The sequence below is a fragment of the Manis javanica genome, chromosome 11 (genome assembly GCF_040802235.1).
Source record: "Manis javanica isolate MJ-LG chromosome 11, MJ_LKY, whole genome shotgun sequence".
Taxonomy (NCBI): Eukaryota; Metazoa; Chordata; class Mammalia; order Pholidota; family Manidae; genus Manis; species Manis javanica.
Genome location: NC_133166.1, coordinates 43,937,881 through 43,961,111, shown reverse-complemented (window position 1 = coordinate 43,961,111; position 23,231 = coordinate 43,937,881). Strand labels below are relative to the sequence as shown.

At 36.5% G+C, this 23,231-nt stretch overlaps 1 protein-coding gene across 2 annotated transcripts in view; it reads right to left on the bottom strand.

Moving 5' to 3' along the window:
• The window catches only part of LUZP2 (leucine zipper protein 2), a 515,109-nt gene that overhangs the window by 110,807 nt on the left and 381,071 nt on the right, over positions 1-23,231 (bottom strand). For both annotated transcript variants that reach the window (XM_037027123.2, XM_037027124.2), the window contains exon 7: positions 20,899-20,961. In XM_037027123.2, coding sequence (XP_036883018.2) covers positions 20,899-20,961 — 63 coding nt within the window. The remainder of the gene's footprint in view (positions 1-20,898; positions 20,962-23,231) is intronic.

The window sequence follows — 23,231 nt, the reverse complement described above, 5'->3', positions numbered from 1 at the left end:
AATTATTAGTTTATAATGTGGGGGAGGGGTTTGGTCTATTTTCTGAGTATAACCTTCTATAGCATCAGTTTCTTTCATCTTTCCTTTTGTCCTATATTTATTTTAGAGTCAAGAGACATTTAAGCTGGTTACTAGCAAAAGAAAAAGAAAACAGAACAGAAGCAGGACCTGTTACTATCAAGTTACTGCTGGCATATGTCTCACTGTTTGAAAAGATAAGATGTGTCCAGGACCCATGGAAAGAGAAGAACAAATAAGAGGGAGAAGCTGATTTCCATATAACAAGCCAGGGAGAGATTCAACCATTTTCCACTGGCAAAAAGAAGCACTTCTCATAAAATTATTGACACTTTCTCTAAGAATTATTAACATCACCATCAATGCCCCTTATGATTTGGTACTATTCTGTCTTCCCAATCTTTTCTCCTGCCTCTGTCCACATGTACCATATATTTCAGCAAGTTCTTATGACAATTAAAAAGTAACACATGTCCAAACTGCCTTACCCGTGGTTAGACTGTTTTTTCAGTAATGATAGCATTCCTCACTTACTCAGTGGCTCTTTCCTTTCTTTCTACTTTCCTTCATTTCTACAAATATTTACTGAGTATCCAGCAATTATAGGCTAATTCACATCACTCTTCTATTAAATTTGTCTCAGTATAGTAGTGATCCTTGACCTCCACAAATAAGTAGATAAAGTACTTAATAAACACTTACCACATTGTATTAAAATTAATTGTAAACTAACCTGTCTTCCTTACTAGACTGAGGGGAGGACAACTTGCCATCCATCTTTATTTTCCTTATGCCTGCTATAAAATATCATCTGTGATGAGTGAAAAAGGGGTGGTGGTGGTGGTGAGATGTTACATAAGAAAAGCAAAGACACTCTTTCAGAGGCCCATATACAAAAGAAACACTAGTTAAAATAAAAGGCTGAAAGGAAATGGAAATCACCTGATTTTAAATGTTGGTTCTTCCTACCACACCAATGTTGTAGAATTTCAAAATAAAGAAAATGAAAAAGGAAACCCTTTCTCATCGGATTAATTCGATGCCTAGGGCCTTACAATTTAAAATGTGGTCCACAGACTATCAAACTCAGCACTGACTAGGGGCATGTTTGAAATGCAGAATGTCAAACCCCATCCCAGACCTACTTAATCTAAATATCCTCTTAACACGATACACAGGTGATCCCTTCCCATGGTAAAATTTATGAAATGGACAAAATATTCAGTTCATGATGCTTAGCCTTGATATAAATAAGAATTTTTATATATAGATTAGTCAAAGTTGCAGTATAGTTTTTCTTCTAAGTGGTTTTCTCCTGCAGCATGCAACGTGCTGGTAGGAAGCACACAAGTGCTTGTCAATTGTGCTATGTGGTTTACCTGAGTTGTTACAAGAAGAGCTGATTAAGCAAAAAGATTTCATAAAAAACATGTTCACAGAGTTTCCACATTATTTAAAATACCCCATATGCATATTTTCAGCCTCAGGGAATTTTCATATTTTTTATTTCTGAAAAAGGAATAGCAATAGCTGGAGGCTCAATGGGAGGATATACCAGTGACTTTGACAAAAGAAGATATTTATGCATTGTCAAGAAACTGAAAAACCTGTGTTGATGACTGTAGTATTTGTATCTGGCTAAGTAGCATGAGTTCAGAGCACTGAAATGATTTTCATTGCCTACTCAAAAACACAGTCTACCTCACCTTCCCAGTTTATTTCACCATTAGCAAGAGTTTTACTCTTGGCCAAAACCACAAATATTCCCAGGACTAAGAAATAATTACATCATGAATTTAAATTCTCCTTCTGAAGGGTTCTTAGAAGAGTAGGCATAGAGAATAGAAAGGGTAAATGGAGATACAAAATAAAGAAAGGGCCAAAACAAGAAGATTGGGGAGAAAACCACTACTTTATAGATATGAGCCTGGCGTTGCTGTGGGAGTAAGATAAACATAAAAGGTTGAGTATAATCTGGAGTGAGTAGGGGATTGTCGGAATTTTACAAGAAGAAAGAGCCCTGCCTCAGAATGTTGTGAGCCTTGATTACTGAATATTTGCAAGCAGAGACACTGCCCCTGGGGAGATTAGCTAATATCCTGCAAGCGACTAGAATTGAAGGTGTTACAGAATCGTTCTAATGTGAAGGTTCTATGTTGCTGAAACTTATATAAACTGATTTGGCTTGTTTCTCAAATGGGGTTGATTAAGTCCAAATGACAATGGTGGAGACTAAGATACCTGAGATCTTTCCTGAAGATATATATCAGGGACAATAATTAAGTGGAAGCCATAAAGACTCCCAGTGTGTGTACTACTTAGGATTCTGCCCTTGCCTTCAAAAGCTGTACAATCCTCATTACAAAACTACACAATTTATGGGGAACTCTCCCTTTTTAAATTCCTCTAAATTATGTCTGTTGAGCAGCTTTCTATCCAATTACCTTCAGAGGTAATTGGCTTTTTCTCTTTTATTGTGCATAGGTTAACAAACACCCTAGTAACTGATAAATATGAATGAAATGAATTTAAAAAACTCAAGTAAGTTCCCAAATATGCTTCTGAAATGTCTCCTGCCATGACAAAGGAGAACATCTAAATGTGTTGCCAAAAGAACTATTCAAAGGAGAACAAAAACTTGCTCTTGTTTTCTGAAATTATAATTGGCATTATCACTAAAATAAAGGATATGGAAAACAAGGCATTTAAAAAAATTATATAATGAATGAAATTACTGTATGTTTGCTTCCCTGTTCTTTATTTTTATTTTATATTCAAACTAAAAAATTTTGTTTAGAACATAAATACTCCTATAATTGCTCTCTATTTTAGAGATGAAAAACTTTTTGAGGATATTGTATGTTCTTGAGCAATACTTCTAGGGTGCTCAAAATTGACACTACAAAAGGCCATGATTTCTAATCTATGATTTTGAGGTGGGGCAGGGACATAGGACAAGTATCATGGTTAACTTTTCCTGCCTATGATGAAAAATGCTGAGAAAGGAATCCATCTTAAGGCTTAGATTCCATTTTAAAGAGCAGATATTTGAGAAGTAAGATCCCTAACATATTCTCTGGTAATCAGACAATAGCCCAACAGCCTATCTTAAGGGCAGGCAGTCTTAGCTGATATGTCTCTGCTGCTTGAGGGTAATCACTACCTTGGAGAAGAACAGATTAATCCCTTGTGTTGAGTTTATTTAGCAGAATTAGCTGGAGGACTGATAGTAAAGGAAAGGAGACATAGCATCTCTCACCAGAGATAATCACCTTGAGACCACAGGTCAAGGCTATGCTCAACAAACCACCCTCTGCCCTTTGGCTCATTCTTGAAAGCCTTAAAAGACAGAATCCCTAAACTTTCAGCACACCTCCTCTTTGAGGACACCCGCACTTTCCTTTCTTTAAGTGTATACTTTCAAATAAAGCTTTTTCGCTGTTCAAATTATTGAAGTTTGTCTCTTTGCTACTTCATTTTACTTCCAAGTCTTCACTCTGTCTCCACTTTACTCCTAATAAGTAGGAAGGGGTGCTAAGAGCTCAGATTTGGACCCATATGTTTCTGTCACCGGAGTGACCTGGACGGAACTGCCACTGTGTGATATGCTCTTAGGAGCCTACTGCTCTTACTTTGATGAATTCCTTCTTTACCTACACTCTTTTGACATGCTCAAAACTTCCGTCTTGTTCAGAGTCAAGAACCCTCCCTCTCCCTGGTTGATATTTCTCCTAGTGCTTCATCTAGTGCACAGGGAGAGACCTCCCCAGATGCAACTGCCCGGCAACAATTTCAGAACCTAAGATGAGTTCTAATCAGAAACGTTTTAAACTTTCAGTGTTCTCAGAAGAAACACAAGAGTCTCACACTGAGGAAACACCCCCCCCTCACACACACACACATTTTTTTTAATATACTGTAACTGGAAGCATTTAGGACCTAAAGAAACCAATGTAGCAGCTGGTGGCTGTAGTGCTTGGAACTGAAGTAACAGTATCCCAGGAGAGGCCCACAAGGAGAGTGATTTTCCCCAAAGGTCTCCTAAAGGCACACTTGCTCTTCATGTGCTCTAAGCAAGGCCAGGTCCAGTTAGTGGAACCTAGTAAAAGTCCAGGATCCCTCTCAGTAGAATAGCTTGCTAAGTCAAGACACACATGCAACATAATGAATAGGTCAAGAATAGGTAGGGAAGGTCAGCAATTCAATGCTCACCTCATCTCTCAGAGCCAAGGAGAAATATTCCAGAGCTAGTCTAAAGTAAATTTTATTCATTTTGATTTCCCGCAGAATTCCCAAATTTGTGCTTCATTTATTCTCTAAGATTCCTTAGCTTGTAGACCATTTTTATAAAGTTTTTGCGATTATATAAAAGTCATTATTAACTACAACAGTAAGACAATGGAGAGCAAGTCTCCAGAGAATAGATATCTAGACATTGAAGACTGGCTGCAGTAAAAATATTTAGGGCCTATTCAGGGATAGCAAGTAGGTACCTTTATCTTGAGTACCAACTGTGACTGACTTTTAGGAGATGCTTCAAACCTTGGAATGAGAATGATTTTGAAGCTAGATCCAAGCTCAATGGGAAAGAGCACTATGATACATTAATATGGTATGGAATTGGTACAGGGTATAGGATAGGCATACACATAGTTATATACATTTTTAAATGTATTTACAAGCCATGAATTACATTTAAAATGTTTTGTTTTCTTTTGTGATATGTCATAACACTTTTTTCAAATCCTGAGTTAATGTCAAAATTTGGTTAAAGTGGTAAAATTTGAAACATTATTTAAAGTTATACATGTTTTCTAAAAATTACTTCTAACATGACCATCAGCTTGGCAGTTGCAGAATACATCTCCATTTTCTAATAAGTGAACAGAGTAAGAAAGAGATAGCCTGAAATTTAGAATAAGCATGGTTTATGCCCAGTAAGAGCCAGAGAAACCTCTGCTTATAGCAGAAACTGTTGGTTGCCTCCCCATTAGCCTCTTACCTTTTATTCTACATTTAAATGAAGCAATCTTGCACAACTGAAGTGGAAAACACTAAGGTCTCACTTTTGCATGGATGCATGAATAAGTTTGGGAAGATTTCTTAAAAATTTTCTACAAAAATTATGATACTGAAGGACAAATGATTCCCTTTTATCTTCTGACTTTTTACACAACTGGACAAAAACAGCTTATCAATCTTTAGCCACCAGCATGATACAGTGAGGAATCAAAGCTTATACGTTAGTTAGCTGGAGATTGTGATGTGGAATGGTAGGAAAAAATTAAAAATCCTGGGTCCTTGCTGACATTGTTTACTTACTGAATAAGGTATAAAAATGTCATGCTTGTAGATGTCTTGTTATTTTATTTAACAAAAATACTGTTAAACAGCTTTTGAGAGAGTATTTATGCTAGGGGCATCTTAACTTATGCAACTTCTTGGTCTATTTATATACAATTCACCAGATTTCATATATGAGTGCTTCTCTCAGAGTGACATGAAATAATGAAGCTAACAAATAATGTCTCATTTTCCTATCATAAAGATGTCCAACAAATCATGAGTTTGGTAATTTCTGAAAGTTGATAAACTACTGATCTATATTCAACAGCTGGCATCTTATAAATAAATAAACCACTGAAAATTATTGCATCTCCTCCTTATTTTCTCCCAATTTTTCTTTATAGACATCTCCAAATTGAGAAGTGAAATTCAATGAATTTAGAAAGCCTCATATGATCTATCTTTACATAAATCTCTCAACTTAAACTTAACTGCTCCAGAGAGCTTGGCTTTGTTTTTCCATAGTTCTTATATTATTAAGTTAAAGCAATAAACAAGAACTAGATATTTCTTTGCAAGTGAAAACACACACACTTTTGTCAATTTCAATTACTTATTGAAATTGCTAAGGACAAGCTGAATGTAAGAGTTAAGGTATCCTGAGATGAAGAGTCTCAATATGAAAGATTAAAGGTAGACAGGTATAGAAAAAGATGGTGGCATGAAATGTGAGGCAGAAATATCCTCCCCAAACTACATATAATGCAAAAATATGGCAAATACAACTAATACTAAAAGAGTGACCAGAAGGAAGACTGTAACAGCTTACATCTGGGGAAAAGAGAAGATCTCACAGAAAAGGGTAAACAAAGCAATGATCCAGTGGGATGCAAGCCCTCCCTACATCATAGCTCACCAATAAGAGAAAGAGAAAACAGAGCAGGGAGTTAGTAGAGGCCCAGAACTGCTAAATACACAGCCCTGGAGATCACCTCCAGGAGCATGAACCCACATAGCATGGTTCTCTGGAGATTAGAAGGGTGAGAAAGCAAAGAAATTTGGAATACTCAGAGGTACTGAGATTCCACCTGATTGTGGAGAACAGGTACACACAATTGGCTACTCTGGGCCAAAAGAAAGGCAGTGCTATGAAAGACTTCCCAACTGTGAGAGGGCTACTAAAGGCACAAGAATTACACAGAGCTTGCTGCTCAGGAGAAACAATGGGTGGACAAAATCATGGTGGTGTACTCAGCCCAGAGCGTTGGGAACTTTTGGAGGCTTCAGGAGCTAGCTCCATCGCCCTGGCTAGCAATGCAGCCCAGAGGCCACCCACTGGATACACATCCTGCTGCTCCTTCCTCCTGGCCAGCAACAGCTCACAAACCTGCTTCCCCTGCCATTGCATCAGGCCATCCAGGGCACAGGCCCATCCACAGCAGCTACAGGAGCATATACAAGTGGCTGCTCCTCTGTGCTCAGCTCACTGGCCTTGGAAGTGGAGTCAGTCACTGAGGCCAGAAAGCAGGAAAGAGATATTTCCTCCAGCAGGCACTGATGCCACTCACCTGGAACTCCCGCCTTTGATTCAAGTGCTGGGCAGCTCCAGAGAGTAGAGCTTATGGGCAATAGAGGACACTGCCTACACAAAGCTATTATTCCACACTATTCTGCAAGATTATTAAGAGACAGAAGAACCTTCTTCAATCCAAAATGCCTCAATTATCAGAAAGAGGGCTCAGTGTAACTGAAATCACCAATCATCCTGAAAAAGATTTCAAAATAAAAATCATAAACATGCTCATGAAGCTACAGAAAAATATTCAAGATCTCAGGGAAGAATTCAAGAAAGAGATAGAAACTTTGAAAAATACAGTATTTGAAATGAAACATACAATGGAGGAATTTAAAAGCAGACTAGAAGAGGTATAGGAGACAGTATATGTAACAAAAATTAGAGAACAGGAATACAAAGAAGCTGTGGCACAGAGAGAAAAAAGGTTCTCTAGGAATGAAAAAATATTAAGAGAACTGTGTGACCAATACAAATGGAACAATATATGCATTATAGCAAAACTAGTAGAAGAGAAAGAAAATGGGATAGTAAGTCTCTTTGAGAAAATGATTGCTGAAAACTTCCCCAATTTGGGGAAGGAAATAGTCTTACAGGAGATGGAAGTGTACAGGTCTTCCAACACAAGGGACCCAAGGAATACAACAACAAGACATATAATAATTAAAATGGCAAAGATCAAGGACAAGGACAGAGTATTAAAAGCAGCCAGAGAGAGAAAAAAGATCACATACAAAGGAAAAGCCATCAGGCTATCATCAGACTTCTCACCAGAAACCTTACAGAAGAGACTTGAACCAAGAATACTCTACCCAGAAAGATTTTCATTAAAATTTGAAGCAGGGATTAAACAATTTCCATATAAGCAAAAGTTGAAGGAATTTACCTTCCACAAACTCTCTCTACAGTGTATTTTGGAGTGACTGCTACATATGGAAGTACTCCTAAGGCTAAATAGATGTCATCAGAGAAAATAACACTTGGGTAAAGGAAGTAGACCAGTTAATTACTAAGCAAATGCAAAATTAAATCAGCTACCCAAAAAGTCAGTCAAGGTATACACAAAGAACACAGAATAAGACACCTAACATATGAAGGGTGCAGGAGAAAGAAAAGGTAAAGAGGAAAAAAAGAACCTTTAGACTGTATTGGTAAGAAGGTAATAAGCTTTTTAAGTTAGACTGTTAGATAGTAAAGAAGCTGCCCTTGAACTTTTGGTAACCACAAATCCAAAGCCTGCAATGGCAATAAGCATATGTCTATCAATAATCACCCAAAATGTAAATGTACTGAATGCACCAATCTAAAGACACAGAGTTATGGAATGGATTAAACTGCAAGACAACCTGTATGCTGCCAACAAGAGACTCAGTTCAAACCCAAAGACATACACAGATTAAAAGTGAAGGGATGGAAAAGATATTTCATGCAAACAATAAGGAAAAAAAAGCATAAGAAGAAATACTCGAACAAGATAGAATAGACTTCAAAATGAAGAAAGTAACAAGAGACAAAGAAGGATATTATACAATGATAAAGGGTCAGTCCAACAAGAGGGTATAACTATTATAAATATCTATGCACCCAATAGAGGAGCACCTAAATATGTGCAACAAACACTAACAGATATAGAGTGGGAAACAGAATGCAATGCATTCATTTTAGGAGACTTCATACACCACTCACTCCAAAGGACACATCAACCAGACTAAAAATAAGTAAGGAAACAGAGGTACTGAACAACATATTAGAACAGATGGACCTAACAGACATCTACATAAAACTCCACCCAAAAGCAGCAGGATACACATTCTTCTCAAGTGCACCCAACAGAGGAGCACCCAAATATGTGCAACAAACATGGAACATTTTCCAGCATAGATGAGATAGAAGGCCACAAAAAGAGCCTCAGTAAATTCAAAAAGATTGAAAATGTACCAACCAACTTCTCTAATTACAAAGGTATGAAACTAGAAATATTTTATGCAAATAAAACAAAAAAGCCACCAAATACCGGGAAGCATAACAAGATGCTCTTAAATAATCAATGGATCAATGACCAAAAAAAAACAAACAGATCAAGCAATATATGAAGACAAATTAAAACAACAACTCAACACCCCAAAAAATGTGTGGGATGCAGCAAAGGCAGTTCTAAGAGGAACATATATAACAATTCAGGCTTATTTAAAGAAGGAAGAACAATCCCAAATGAACAATCCAAATTCACAACTAATTGAAACTGGAGAAGAAGAACAAATTAGGTCCAAAGTCAGGACAAGGAGGGACATAATAAAGATCAGAAAAGAAAGAAAGAAATTCAGAAGAATAAAAAAATAGAGAGAATTAATGAAACCAAGAACTGGTTTTTGAGAGAATAAACAAAATAGGTAAACTCCGAGACAGACTTATTAAGAAAAAAAGAGTCTACATACATAAACAGAATCAAAAATGATAAAGGAAAAATCAATATGGACACTGCAGAAATACAAAGAATTATTAGAGAATACTATGAAAAATGATATGCTAACAAACTGGACAACCTAAAAGAAATGGAAAACTTTCTAGAAAAATAAAACCTCCCAAGATTGACCCAGGAAGAAACAGAAAATCTGAACAGACCAATTGCAATTACCAGCAACAAAATTGAATTGGTAATCAAAAACTACCTAAGAACAAAAGGTCTGGATCAGATGGCTTCACCACTGAATATTATAAGACATTTAGAGAAGACCTAACACCCATTCTCCTTAAAGTTTTCCAAAAAGTAGAAGGGGAGGGAATACTTCCAAACTCATTCTATGAGGCCAGCATCACTCTAATACCAAAACCAGGCAAAGACACCACAAAAAAAAAGAAAACTACAGACCAATATCCCTGATGAACATAGATGCAAAATTACTCAACAAAATATTAAGAAACAGAATCCAAAAACACATCAAAAAGAGCATCCATCATAACCAAGTGGGATTTATTCCATGGATGCAAGGGTGGTACAATATTTGAAAGTCCATCATTCATCATATTAACGAAAAGAAGGATGAAAACCACATGATCATTTCAACAGATGCTGAAAGAACATTTGACCAAATTTAACATCCATTCATGACAAAAAAAAAAAACTTTCAACAAAATGGTTATAGAGGGCAAGTACCTCAACATAATAAAGGTCATATATGACAAACCCACAGCAAACATCATACTTAAGAGCAAAAAGCAGGAAGCTTTTCCTCTAAGATCAGTAATGATACAAGGATGCTCACACTCCCCACTTTTATTCAACATAGTACTGGAGTTCCTACTCATGTCAATCAGCCTGCACAAAGAAATAAAAGGCATCCAGTTGGTAACAAAGAGGTTAAACTGTCACTGTTTGCAGATGACATGATATTGTACATAAAAACCCGAAAGAGTTCATTCCAAAATGACTAGAACTAGTAATTGAATTCTTCAAAGTTACAGGATACAAAATCAATACACTGAAATCTGTTGCATTCCTATATACTAATGATGAACTAGCAAAAGAGAAATCAGGAAAATAATTCCATTTACATTGTATCTAATAGAATAAAATACCTAGGAATAAACCTAACCAAAGAGGTGAAATACTTATACCTTAAATCTATAAGACACTAATGAGAGAAATTAAAGAATACACCAATAAATGGAAATTCACCTCTACTCATGGACAGGAAGAATTAATATTGTCAAAATGTTCATCCTGCCTGAAGCAATCTACAGATTCTTTTAAATGCCTATGAAAATACTGACAGCATTTTTCAACAAACTAGAACAAATAGTTCTAAAATTAATATGGAACCACAGAAGATCCTGAATAGCCAAAGCAATCCTGAGAAGGAAGAATAAAGCTGGGTGGATTATACTCCATAACTTCAAGCTCTACTACAAAGCCACAGTAATCAAGACAATTTGGTACTGGCACAAGAAAAGACCCGTAGATCAATGGAACACAATAGAGATCCTGGATATATACCCGCACATAGAATATTGTCAATCAAAATATGGTAAAGGAGCCATGCATATACATTGGGGAAATGACAGCCTCTTCAACAACTGGTGTGGCAAAAATGAACTGCTACATGCAAGAGAATGAAACTGAATCATTGTCTAACCCTATACACAAAAGTAAACTCAAAACCGATCAGAGACCTGAATAGAAGTCATGAATCCATAAAACTTTGGAAGAAAATATAGGCAAAAATCTCTTGAATATAAACATGAGCAACTTTTTCCTGAACACATATCCTCGGGCAAGGGAAACAAAAGCAACAATTAACAAACGGGACTACAGAAAACTGAAAAGCTTCTGTACAGCAAAGGACACCATCAGCAGAACAAAAAGGCATCCTATTGTATGGAAGAATATATTCATAAATATCATATCTGATAAGGGGTTAACATTCAAAATATAAAAAGAACTGACATGCCTCCATATCCAAAAAGCAACTAATGCAATTAAAAAATGGGCAGAGGATCTGAAAAGCCACTTCTCCAAAGAAGAAATTCAGATGCCAAACAGGCATATGAAAAGATGCTCCACATCGCTAATCGTTAGGGAAATGAAAATTAAAACCAGAATGAGGTATCACCTCACACCAATTAAGATGGCCAATATCCAAAAGACAAACAACAACAAATGCTGGCAAGGATGTGGAGAAAGATGAACCCTCTTAAACTGCTGGTGGGAATATCAGTTAGTTCAACGATTGTGGAAAGCAATATGGAGCTTCCTCAAAAAACTAAAAGTAGAAATATCATTTGATCCAGTAATTCCATTCGTAGGAATTTATGCAAAGAAAACATGATCCGAGATTCAAAAATCTCTATGTTTTACTTTTTTTTAATTATTATTTTATAATTCCATTTATATATGGTAACTGGAGTAGTCAAATTCACAGGGACAGAAAAAAGAAAGGTAGCTGCCAGGGGCTGGAGAATGAGAGAATGGGAAACACAGAGTTTCAGTTTGGGAAGATGAAAAAGATCTGGAGATGAGGGTGGTGATGGTTGCACAGAAGCTTGAATGTACTTCATGCCACTGAATTGTACACTTCAAAATTGCTAAAACAGCAAATTTTGTGTTATGTATATTTCACCACAATAAAAAAATAAAGCTATTAAATAACCTGCTATAACAATTTCATGTAACTTTTGTTGCTATTTTGGATCATATAAAGAATACATGTTTAATGACACAACAGAAAAAATACAGAAAGTCTCCAAAATTAAAGTGATTCATACTTTCATCCCCCAAACTAGCTGCTGTTAATATTTTGTTGTACAATTTCAGTCTAATTTTTCCATACATGTTTATTTACATATATACCATCATACATTTTGGAACTTTTCTCTAATAATTGGAATTATTATAATTATTCTAATAATTGGAATATCTAAAAAATTGGAATCTTATTCCTCTCTCAGTCTAGTAATTCTTTTCCCATCTTAAAATACGACAAGTTCCTGTTGTCTAAATGTTTTGTATTCAAGCTACTTATTCACATAGTGATTCAACAGTTAAGTTATAGGCACCTATTTTCTGCTTTTTATTCCCCTATGAAGATGAAAAATGTTACAGTGAACAGCTGATGACCATGACCTTAATATTCTTGATCACATACCTATCCATTTATCTACTCCTCTATCCATCCATTAATCCAGTTCTGGTGCATTTTAAAGTAAACTGATACTCAGGATCTGTCTCATTATTTTATTTTATTTTGGTATCATCAATATACAATCACATGAGCAACATTGTGGTTATTAGGCTCCCCCCATTATCAAGTACCCAGCACATACCCCATTACAGTCACTGTCCATCAGCACAAAAAGATGCTATAGAGTCACTATTGTCTTCTCTGTGCTATGATGTCTCCCGTGTCCACCCCCATGATCTTTGCTAATCGTAATGACCCTTATTTCCCTTCCCCTCCCTTTCCAGGCAACCCCCACACCCAGAGGCTTTCCCTTTGTCAACTGTTCTGTAGGTTCTTGGGTTCTGTGAGTCTGAGTTGTTTTCTTCCTTCAGTTTTTCCTTTGTTCTTATACTCCAGAGATGAGTGAAATCATTTGGTACTTGTCTTTCTTCACTTGGCTTATTTCACTGAGCATAATACTCTTTAGCTCCATCCATATTGTTGCAAATGATAGGATTTATCTTCTTCTTATGGCTGAATAGTATTCCATTGTGTATATGTACTACCTCTTCTTTATCCATTCACATATTGATGGACACTTAGGTTGCTTCCATTTCTTGGCTATTGTAAATAATGCTGTGATAAACATAGGGCTGCATATGTCTTTTTGAATCTGGGATCCTGTTTTCTAAGGGTAAATTCCTAGGAGTGAAATTCTTGGGTCAAATTGTATTTTTAGTTTTAGTTTTTTGAGGAACCACTATACTGCTTTCCACAATGGTTGAACTAATTTAAATACCCACCCGCAGTTGAGGAGAGTTCCCCTTTCTTCACATCCTTGCCAGCATTTGTTGTTCCTAGTCTTTTCTATGTTGGCCATCCTAACTGGTGTGAGATGATATCTCACTGCGGTTTTAATTTGCATTTTCCCGATAATTAGTGATGTGGAGCATCTTTTCATGTGCCTATTGGCCATCTGAATTTCTTCTTTGGAGAAGTGTCTCTTCAGATCCTCTGCCCATTTTTAATAGGGTTATTTGCTTTTTGGGTGTTGAGCTGTGTGAGTTCTTTACATATTTTGGACGTTAACCCCTTGTCAGATATATCATTTACAAATATATTTTCCCATACTGTAGCATGCATTTTTGTTCTGCTGATGGTGTCCTTTGATGTACAGAAGTTATTTAGCATGATGTAGTCTATTTGTTTAGTTTTTATTTCCCTTGCCCAAGGAGATGCATTCAGGAAAAAGTTGCTCATGTTTATATTTAAAATATTTTGGCCTATGTTTTCTTCTAAGAGTTTTATGGTTTTATGACTTACATTCAGATCTTTGATCCACTTTGAATTTACTTTTGTGTATAGATTAAGACAGTAATCTAGTTTCATTCTCTTACATGGAGCTGTCCATTTTTGCCACAGCAGTTGTTGAAGAGGCTGTCATTTCCAGAATGTACATCCATGGCTCCTTTATAGTACATTAATTGACCATATGTGCTTAAGTTTATATCTGGTCTCTCTAGTCTGTTCCATTGGTCTATGGCTCTGTTCTTGTGCCAGTACCAAATTACCAAATTTTCTTGATTACTGTGGCTTTGTAGTAGAGCTAGAAGTTATGGAATGTAATCCACCCAGCTTTATTCTTCCTTCTCAGGATTGCTTTGGCTCTTCGGGGTCTTCTGTGGTTCCATATTTTTTTAGAACTATTTACTCTAGTTTGTTGAAGAATACTGTTGGTATTTTGATAGGGATTGCATTGAATTTGTAGATTGCTTTAGGCACGATGGCCATTTTGACAATATTAATCTTATCCATGAAAATGGGAAGTGTTTCTGTTTATTGGTATCTTCTTTATTTTCTCTTATGAGTGTCTTGTAGTTTCCAGAGTCTAGGCCTTTCACTTCCTTGGTTAGGTTTATTCTTAGGTAGTTTTTTCTTTTTGATGCAGTTGTTATTGGAATTGTTTTCATTTCTCTTTCTGCTAGTTCATCATCAGTGTAAAGGAATGCAACAGATTTCTGTGTATTAATTTTGTATCCTGCAAATTTGCTGAATTCAGATATTAGATCTAGAAGTTTTGGAGTTAATTCTTCAGGGGTTTTTATGTACAATATCATGTCAGCTGCAAACAGGGACAATTTAACTTATTCCTTGCCAATCTAGATGCCTTTTCTTTGTGTTGTCTGATTGCTGTGGCTAGGACCTCCAGAACTATGCTGAATAAAAGTGGGGAGTATGGGCATCCTTGTCTTGTTCCTGATCTTAAAGGAAAAGCTCTCAGCTTCTTGCTGTTAAGTATAATGCTGGCTGTGATTTTGTCACATATGGCCTTTTTTATGTTGAGGTACTTGCCCTCTACACCCATTTTGTTAAGAGGTTTTATCATGAATGGATGTTGTCTTTTGTCAAATGCTTTTTTGGCATCTATGGAGATGAACATGTGATTTTTGTCCTTTTGTTGTGGTGGATGATGTTGATGGATTTCCGAATGTTCTACCATCCTTGCATCCCTGGAATAAATCCTACTTGATCATGATGCCTGATCTTTTGGATGTATTTTTTAATTCAGTTTGCTAATAGTTTGTTCAGTATTTTTGCATTTATGTTTATCAGGGATGTTGGTTTGTAATTTTCTTTTTTTGTTGTATCTTAGCCTAGTTTTGGTAATAGAGTGATGCTGGTCTCATAGAATGACTTTGGGATTCTACTATTTCATTTCTAAGTTTTGGAAAACTTTAAGGATGGCTATTAGGTCTTTACTTAATGTTCAGTTGTGAAACCATATGGTCTTGGAGTTTTGTTTTGAAGTAATTTTGTGATTACCAATTCAATTTCCTTGCTGGTAATTGGTCTATTCACATTTTCTATTTCCTCCTGGGTCAGCCTTGGAAGGTTGTATTTTCCTAGAAAGTCATCTATTTCTTCTAGGTTATCCAGTTTGTTACCATATACTTTTTCATAGTATTCTCTCACAATTCTTTGTATTTCTGTGGTGTCAGTAGTAATTTTTCCTTTTTCATTTCTGATTTCATTTATGGGTGTAGACTCTCTTTTTTTTCATTGATACATCTGGATAGAGGTTTATTTTGTTTATTTTCTTGAATAACCAGCTCCTGCTTTCATTGGTTCTTTCTATTATTTTATTCTCAATTTTATTTATTTCTGCTCTAATCTTTACTATGTCCCTCCTTCTACTGATTTTGGGCCTCATTTATTCTTCCTTTTCTAGTTTCATTAATTGTGAGTTTAGACTGTTCATTTAGGATTGTTCTTTCTTGAGGTAGACCTGTATGGCAATATACTTCCCTTGGAGCACTGCCTTTGCTGCATCCCACAGATTTTGCAGTGTTTACTTATTCTTATTTGTCTCCACATATTGCTTGATCTCTGTTTTTGTTTGGTCACTGATCCATTGATTATTTAGGAGCATGTTATTAAGCCTCCATGTGTTTGTCGGCTTCTTCATTTCCTTTGTGCAATTTATTTCTAGTTTCATACCCTTGTAGTCTGAGAAGCTGGCTGGTACAATTTCAATCTTTTTTAATTTAGTGAGGTTCCTTTTATGTCCTAGTATATGATACATTCTTAAAAATTTTCATTGTGCACTTGAGGAGAATGTGTACCCTGTTGCTTGTGGATGGAGTATTCTGTAGATATCCATTACGTCCATCTGTTTTAATACATTATTCAGTGCTTCTGTCTCTTTACTTATTTTCTATATGGTTTATCTGTCCTTTGGAGTGAGTAGTGTGTTGAAGTCTTCCAAAATGAATGGATTGCATTCTGTTTCCTCCTTTCATTCTATTACTTTTTGTTTCACATATATAGGTGATTCAGTGTTGGGTACATAGATATTTATCATAGTTAATTCCTCTTGTTGGATTGACCCCTTTATCATTATGTAATGTCCTTCATTGTCTCTTGTTACTTTTTTTCTTTTGAAGTCTATTTTGTCTCATACAAGTACTGCAACTCCTGCTTTTTTCTCCCTATTAGTTGCATTAAATATCTTTTTCCATCCTTTTACTTTCAGTCTGTGTATGCGTTTTGGTTTGAAGTGAGTCTCTTGTAGGCAGCATATAGATGGATCTTTTTTTTTTATCCAGTCATTGACTCTATGTCTTTTGATTGGGGCATTCAGGCCATTTACATTTAAGGTGATTATCGATAGGTATGTACTTATTGCCATTGCAGGCTTTAGATTTGTGGTTACCAAAGGTTCAAAAGTAATTACCTTACTATCAAACAGTCTTTTTTTTTCCTCCTTTTTTCCTTCTCCATTCTTATATATTAGGTATCATATTCTATACTCTTTATCCCTTATTGACTTTGGGGGTAGTTGATAATGATTTTGCATATGTTTAGTAATTGTATTACTTTGCTGTGGTTTTATTTCCCCTGGTGACAGCTATTTAACCTTAGGAATAGTTCCATCTAAAGCAGTCCCTCCAAAATGCATTGTAGCGGTGGTTTGTGGGAGTTAATTATCTCAGCTTTAGCTTATCTGAAAATTGTTTAATCCCTCCTTCAAATTTAAATTACAACCCTTCCAGGTAGAGTATTCTTGGTTCAAGGCCCTTCTGTTTCATTTCATTAAATATATCATGTCACTCTCTTCTGGCTTGTAAGGTTTCTTTCTGTTGAGAAGTCTGATGATAGCCTGGTAAGTTTTCCTTTGTATGTGATCCTTTTTCTCTCTCGCACTGCTTTTAAAAGTCTGTCCTTATCCTTGATCTTTGCCATTTTAATTATTATATGTCTTGGTGTTGTCTTCTTTGGGTCCCTTGTGTTGGGAGAGCTGTGTATTTCCATGGCCTGAGAGACTATCTCCTTCCCCAGATTGTGGAAGTTTTCAGCAATTACCTCCTCAAAGACACTTTCTATCCCTTCTTCTTTCTCTTCTTTTCCTGGTACTCCCACAATGTCAATACTGTTCCGTTTGGATTGGTCACACAGTTCTGTGAATATTCTTTCATTCTTAGAGGTTCTTTTTCCTCTCTGTTCCTCAGCTTCTTTATATTCCTCTTCTCTAATTTCTATTACACTTACCATCTCTTCTACTACATGTAATCTGCTTTTAAATCCCCCCATTGTATGTTTCATTTCAGATATGGAATTTCTTAGTGATTGAAATTCTATCCTAAATTCGTCCCTGAATTCTTGAATATTTTTCTGTACCTCTATGAGCATGTTTATGATTTTTATTTTAAACTCTCTTTCAGGAATATTGGTGAGTTCAGTTTCATTTGGCCTTTTTTATGGTGTTCGCGAGATTGTTGTTTGAACCAGGTTCCTTTACATTTAATGTCTGATGCCCTTACTACCCAGAAGCTCTAGTGCCTGAAGGTGCTCAGCCCCTGGAGTGATGTTGGGAATTGCCAGGGAGTGGCACTGGTGCCTGAGGGGAGGAAACGGCTGTTTCCTGATTTCTGGCTGCAGTGCCTGTCTCCACTGTGAGAACCAGTGGGCCAGCATACAGGTGTGAGCCTCTGTGCTCTGAATCTGTAGCTGCCATAGGCAGGGCCCTCTTCTGGCTGGGCTGAAGCCAGGGCAGGGACTGCCACTTTGTGAGCTATTGCCAGCAAGCCAGGAGGAATACGCAGCAGGCTGCAGTATCATAGTGGAGGAGCTGAGTAGCCAGCCAGGGGAATGGAGCACCTGAAGCTCCTCAAAGTTCCCAACCTGCTCAGCAGAGCACACCCTGACAACATTGTCCATCTATCCCTTCTCCTACACAGCAAGCTTTGTGCAAACCCCACCCCTTCAGCAGCCCTCTTGCTGGTAGGAAACCTCTGAGACTACTGGCCTTTCCTTTGTCCCAGAGCAGCTGGATGTGGATCCCTGTCCTCCACAAATAGCTGGAATTTCAGTCTTCCCAAGCATCCTGCTCGTCTTAGTTTTCTAACACCACTAATCTCCAGAGCACCCTACAATGTAGGTTTGTGCTCCCATAGCAGATTTCCAGGTCTGAGTGTTCAGCAGCCCTAGGCTTCCACCCCTTCCCTGCTCTGTTTCTATTCCTCTCGCCAGTGATCTGTGGTGAGGGAAGGGCTTGGGTCCCACTGGATCAAGGCTATGGTACGCTACCCTGTTTCATGAGGTCTGCTCTGTTCTCCAGGTATATGCAGTCTGGTTCAGCCTTCTTTCCTGTTGTTCTTTTAGGATTAGTTGTTTAACTATATTTTCATAATATATGTTTTTTGGGAGGAGTTTGTCTGTCTCACCTCTCATGCCATAATCTTGAATCACTCCTATGCACCTCTATGTTTATCGCAGCACTATTTACAATAGCCAAAACATTGAAGCAACCTAAGTGTCCATTAGTAGATGAATGAATTAAGAAGATGTGGTATATATAAACAATGGAATATTATTCATCCATAAAAATAAAACAAATCCTACCATTTGCAAGAATATGGATGGGAGCTAGAGGGTATTATGATCAATGATATAAGCCAGGCATAGAAAGACAAGTACCAAATGATTTCACTCATTTGTGGAGTATAACAATAAAACAAGAACTGAAGGAACAAAACAGCAGCAGATCACAGACTCCAAGAAGGGACCAGCGATTACCAGAGAGAAAGGGGGTGGGAGTGTTGGGGGAATGGAACAAGAAAGGCACTAAGGGGTTTAATGATTACTACACATAATGTAGTGGAGGCACAGGGAAGGTAGTAGAACACAGAGAAGGTAAGTAATGACTCTATAGCATCTTGCTATGCTGATTGACAGTGACTGTAATGGGGTATGGTGGGGGGACTTGATAATATGGGTTAATGTAGTAACCACAGCATTGCTCATATGAAACCTTCATAAGATTGTACATCAATGGTACCTTAATTTTAAAAAAAGGTAGACAGGCAAATGCATCAGGTTTCATACTTTTATCTATTTATCAAATAAAATGAGCAAAGTGCTGAATGGTAGGGATCAGTAAGCAATAATGAAAATTAATTCATAGTTTTCATGGTATGTTGGATAACATCTTGTAATAGATGAGGTCAAAGGCATAGCAGGAAGCATTTATGAAAGAGCAAATGGCAAGATATGCCCAGGTTCAAGCCTCACATTGGATGAGTATTCGATAAATACTGCCTGACATCATAGGAAAAACTTCCTAGGATTCTAAGCCAAAAGTAAAGGTGCTGTAGTAGAGACATAGGTCATTTCCTATTGTTTACACTGGGAAAACTGTAGGATTTTTAAATAAAATGGGGACTTATTTCTTTTTCATTTATACCTGATATTCATAACTTAGGCTGACCATTGCAGTAAGAATATTTTTAAAGAGAAATATTACACACAAAATTGCACTTATTATTTATTAAACAAATTATTATCCCTACTTCTAAGAGGCTAAAACTCCCACTTTACTACATTTGGCAAAGCAAATGCCTCTAATAGCCCATGTTCTTATCTCCCCTGGGAGATAAAAGCATCCATCTGTGTTAGTTTTCCTGGTGCTACTATAACAAATACCAGGAACTAAATGACTTAACACCACACAAATGGATTCTCTTACAGTTCTGGAGATCAGAATTCTGAATTGAATTTTATGGGACTAAAAGCAAGGTGTTGGCAGGGACTGTTCTTCCTGGAGGCTTACAGGGGAGGAAACTTTACATTGTCTTTTCTTCTCCAGCTTCTGTGGTCACATAACCTTCACACTTAGGCCTTCTTTTCACTCTCATAAGGACTTGTGTGTTTATATTCCCAATCTCCTTGGATAATCTGGGATAGCATTCCCATCTCAAGATCCTTACTCAATTACATTATCAAAATCTTCTTTGCCATAAAATATGACATTAAAGGTTCTAGGGACTAGCAAAGGGATATCTTTGGGGGCCTATTATGCAGTCTACCACATCCAGAGTTCATGGCAATATAGGTCTCTACTTGGAAAAGAAAAAAGTATCAATATCTAAAACCAATCAACAATGATTATATATGAAGACTTAATAATAAAGAGATTTATGCAGGATCTCTGGAAGCCCAGAATAGAACATAAATGAGGCCCACCAGTGGACCTCATTTTGGAAACTTGCTCAATGTATGCTGTCCTTAATGTAAATATTCTGAAAGACAATATTCTTCATTGTTGAATTAAAGTAATTGAAGGTTACAAAGGGACTTTAAGCATGTTGGAATGATGCCTGCCTTTAATTAAGAATGTACCCAGGAAACCAAATCTGCATTTATCTCTATTCACAAAGTAGGCAAGAAAATGAAAGCATGTACAATGCAGTCCAGTACAATTCTGATTCTTGTGAAAATCTAGAAATTGAATTTAAATTAAACAATATTTTAGATAATTTACATATTGGGCAACAAGTTGGAAGGGGAGGGGAGAAATATGCTCACCTTAAATAATAAGTCCTTCTTCCCATAACGAAGCTCCTTCAGCTGGGCTTGAATTTTTTTTGACTGCAAGAACAGAAGCATGGATTAGTGCCTGCATTTCATTTATATTTCCAAATCTGAAGATTAAAATTCTTCAAACTATGCAGGAATGATTTGCAGCCAAGCAAAAGAGAGCTGGTCTGAAAGTGAAACAATAAAGCTTCATCTGTGGTTTGGGAGTCAGATATCCAGCAATTCTATCCAGGAAGAGAAAACAAAAGCCTATTCAAAGGAAGCATATTGTTGAAAAGGTAATATTGAAAGAAAGTAGTTTATTGCTCTTCTCCCTAAACCTCCTGCCTCCCCCAGACAAAAGAATACACACAGAATTTCAGCCACCCAGACATGTTCAACAATCCAGTTTTAGATGCTAAATATATCCATGCATATATATGCCTCAGTTTTTCACTGCTTTTCATTTACTTGTTTTTTAAGATGAAATATGAATTTAAATTGGCAATCAAGTTTAAATTTGACACATGTCCAAAGGGAAGGCAGAAATCAAATGGGACAGGGGATGTGGAAAGCCGCCAGAAAGCTGAGATGCTGAGGTGAACAGGGTTTGCCTTTTAGAAGCACGTACTATTTAGAAGGCCCATTACAAATATAAAAATGTTTATAACAAAGAAATCTTTCTCAACAGACATGTTTGGTCACCATATGGAAATATGTTCTGGTAAAGCACAGCTTATGATTATGCATTCCCATTTTTACAGAGCAGAACCAATTTCAAACACTCTACATAAGGACCTCTGTTATTTATCTTCCTACATCTAGGATTATAGGTTCTGATTCTCTTGCAGAAGAAAGAGAACCCAATCCAATAAATCATTATAGTCACATAAAAATGATATTTGAAGAAATAGCAAAATAGTTGAGTGGCAATGTAAAATAGTAGAGCAACTTTGGGAAACAGTTTGGCAGTTTCTTATAAAGTTAAATATATACATATTGCATTATGCAACAATTCTTTCTAGGTATTTGCCCAAAAGAAATTATAATATATACATAAATGTTTATAGTATCTTTATTAATAATAGTCAAAAGATGGAAACAACCATGTCTCCATTAAGGATAGTAATTCATGGAGGATAGTAAAGAAATTATGGCACATCCTTGAAATGGAATTCTAGAATGGTGTTGAACAATCTTAAAAAACGAATTAAGTACCAAAACATGTAGTAATGTAGATGGATTTCAAAAGCATCATATTATGTGAAACAATCCAGTCACTAGAAGCTATGGTTTGTATAATACCATTTATATGATATTCTAGAGATGACAAAAGTATGGAGACAGAAATCAGACTTGTAGTTGACTTGGAATGGGGGGTGGTGAGGAAAATTATAAAATAGCAAGAGGGAAGTCTGGGGGTAATGGGAATGTTTTGTATCTTCTATTTTAAAAGTAGCCGGACATTGTACATAAGAAACACAAGATCCTCATTGAACTATTGTGTTCTAGGAAACTGTGTGGATATGAAAGCCTTCTTTAATTAGTAAAGCACACTCATATTTTTAAAATATTATAATTTTCCAAGCATACATTAAATGTACATGAATCTTCCACTGAACCAGCTGCAACTGTACTGTGATTCAGTTTCCTATTATATTCAGGATATTTCTAACTATGCAAAGTAGAAGAGTTCACAAATTGGGAGGCTGTGCTTAGATGGTGTTAAAATTACTAAATCATTGCTGGAAGCACCATCAATTAGAGTAGAATCTGAAAGTGTTGTGAGGAATACACTATTGAAAGCTTCTAATATTAGAAACAGCTTTTTTCACAGACTTTCCTGTCATGAGTCAATTACATTACACGATCTATTGAATTAGGAAATCCACAAGAGAGAACAAAAAGAAAAAATGAAATGGCAAGAAAGAAAGGAGGGAAAGAAGAGGAGAATAGAAGAGAGTGGAAGTGAGGGGAGGAAGAGGGCAATGAGAAAGAGAGAGAGGGAGGGAGGGGAGAGGGGAGAAGGGAAGAAAGGAAGAGTTTGTTATGCATTGACAATTTGGGATTATACAATTAAACTGTGTAACCAGAGGCAGCAAGGATTCATGGCTTCTTATAAACTAGTTACTATTTTTCCATTTCCATAAAAAGGCATTCTCGTTTCCTTTATGTATTTAGTGGAAGTGAAATGCACGATATAATGAATATGAAGAAAAAGCACCATCATTGTGGGTATTGATATGGTTGGTACTGGCTCTTAATGAAAACTCATACTTGAGCCCTTAGCCCCTTGAATTTATATTTTTATTTCAGGACTTACATTTAATACAACTCTGTTC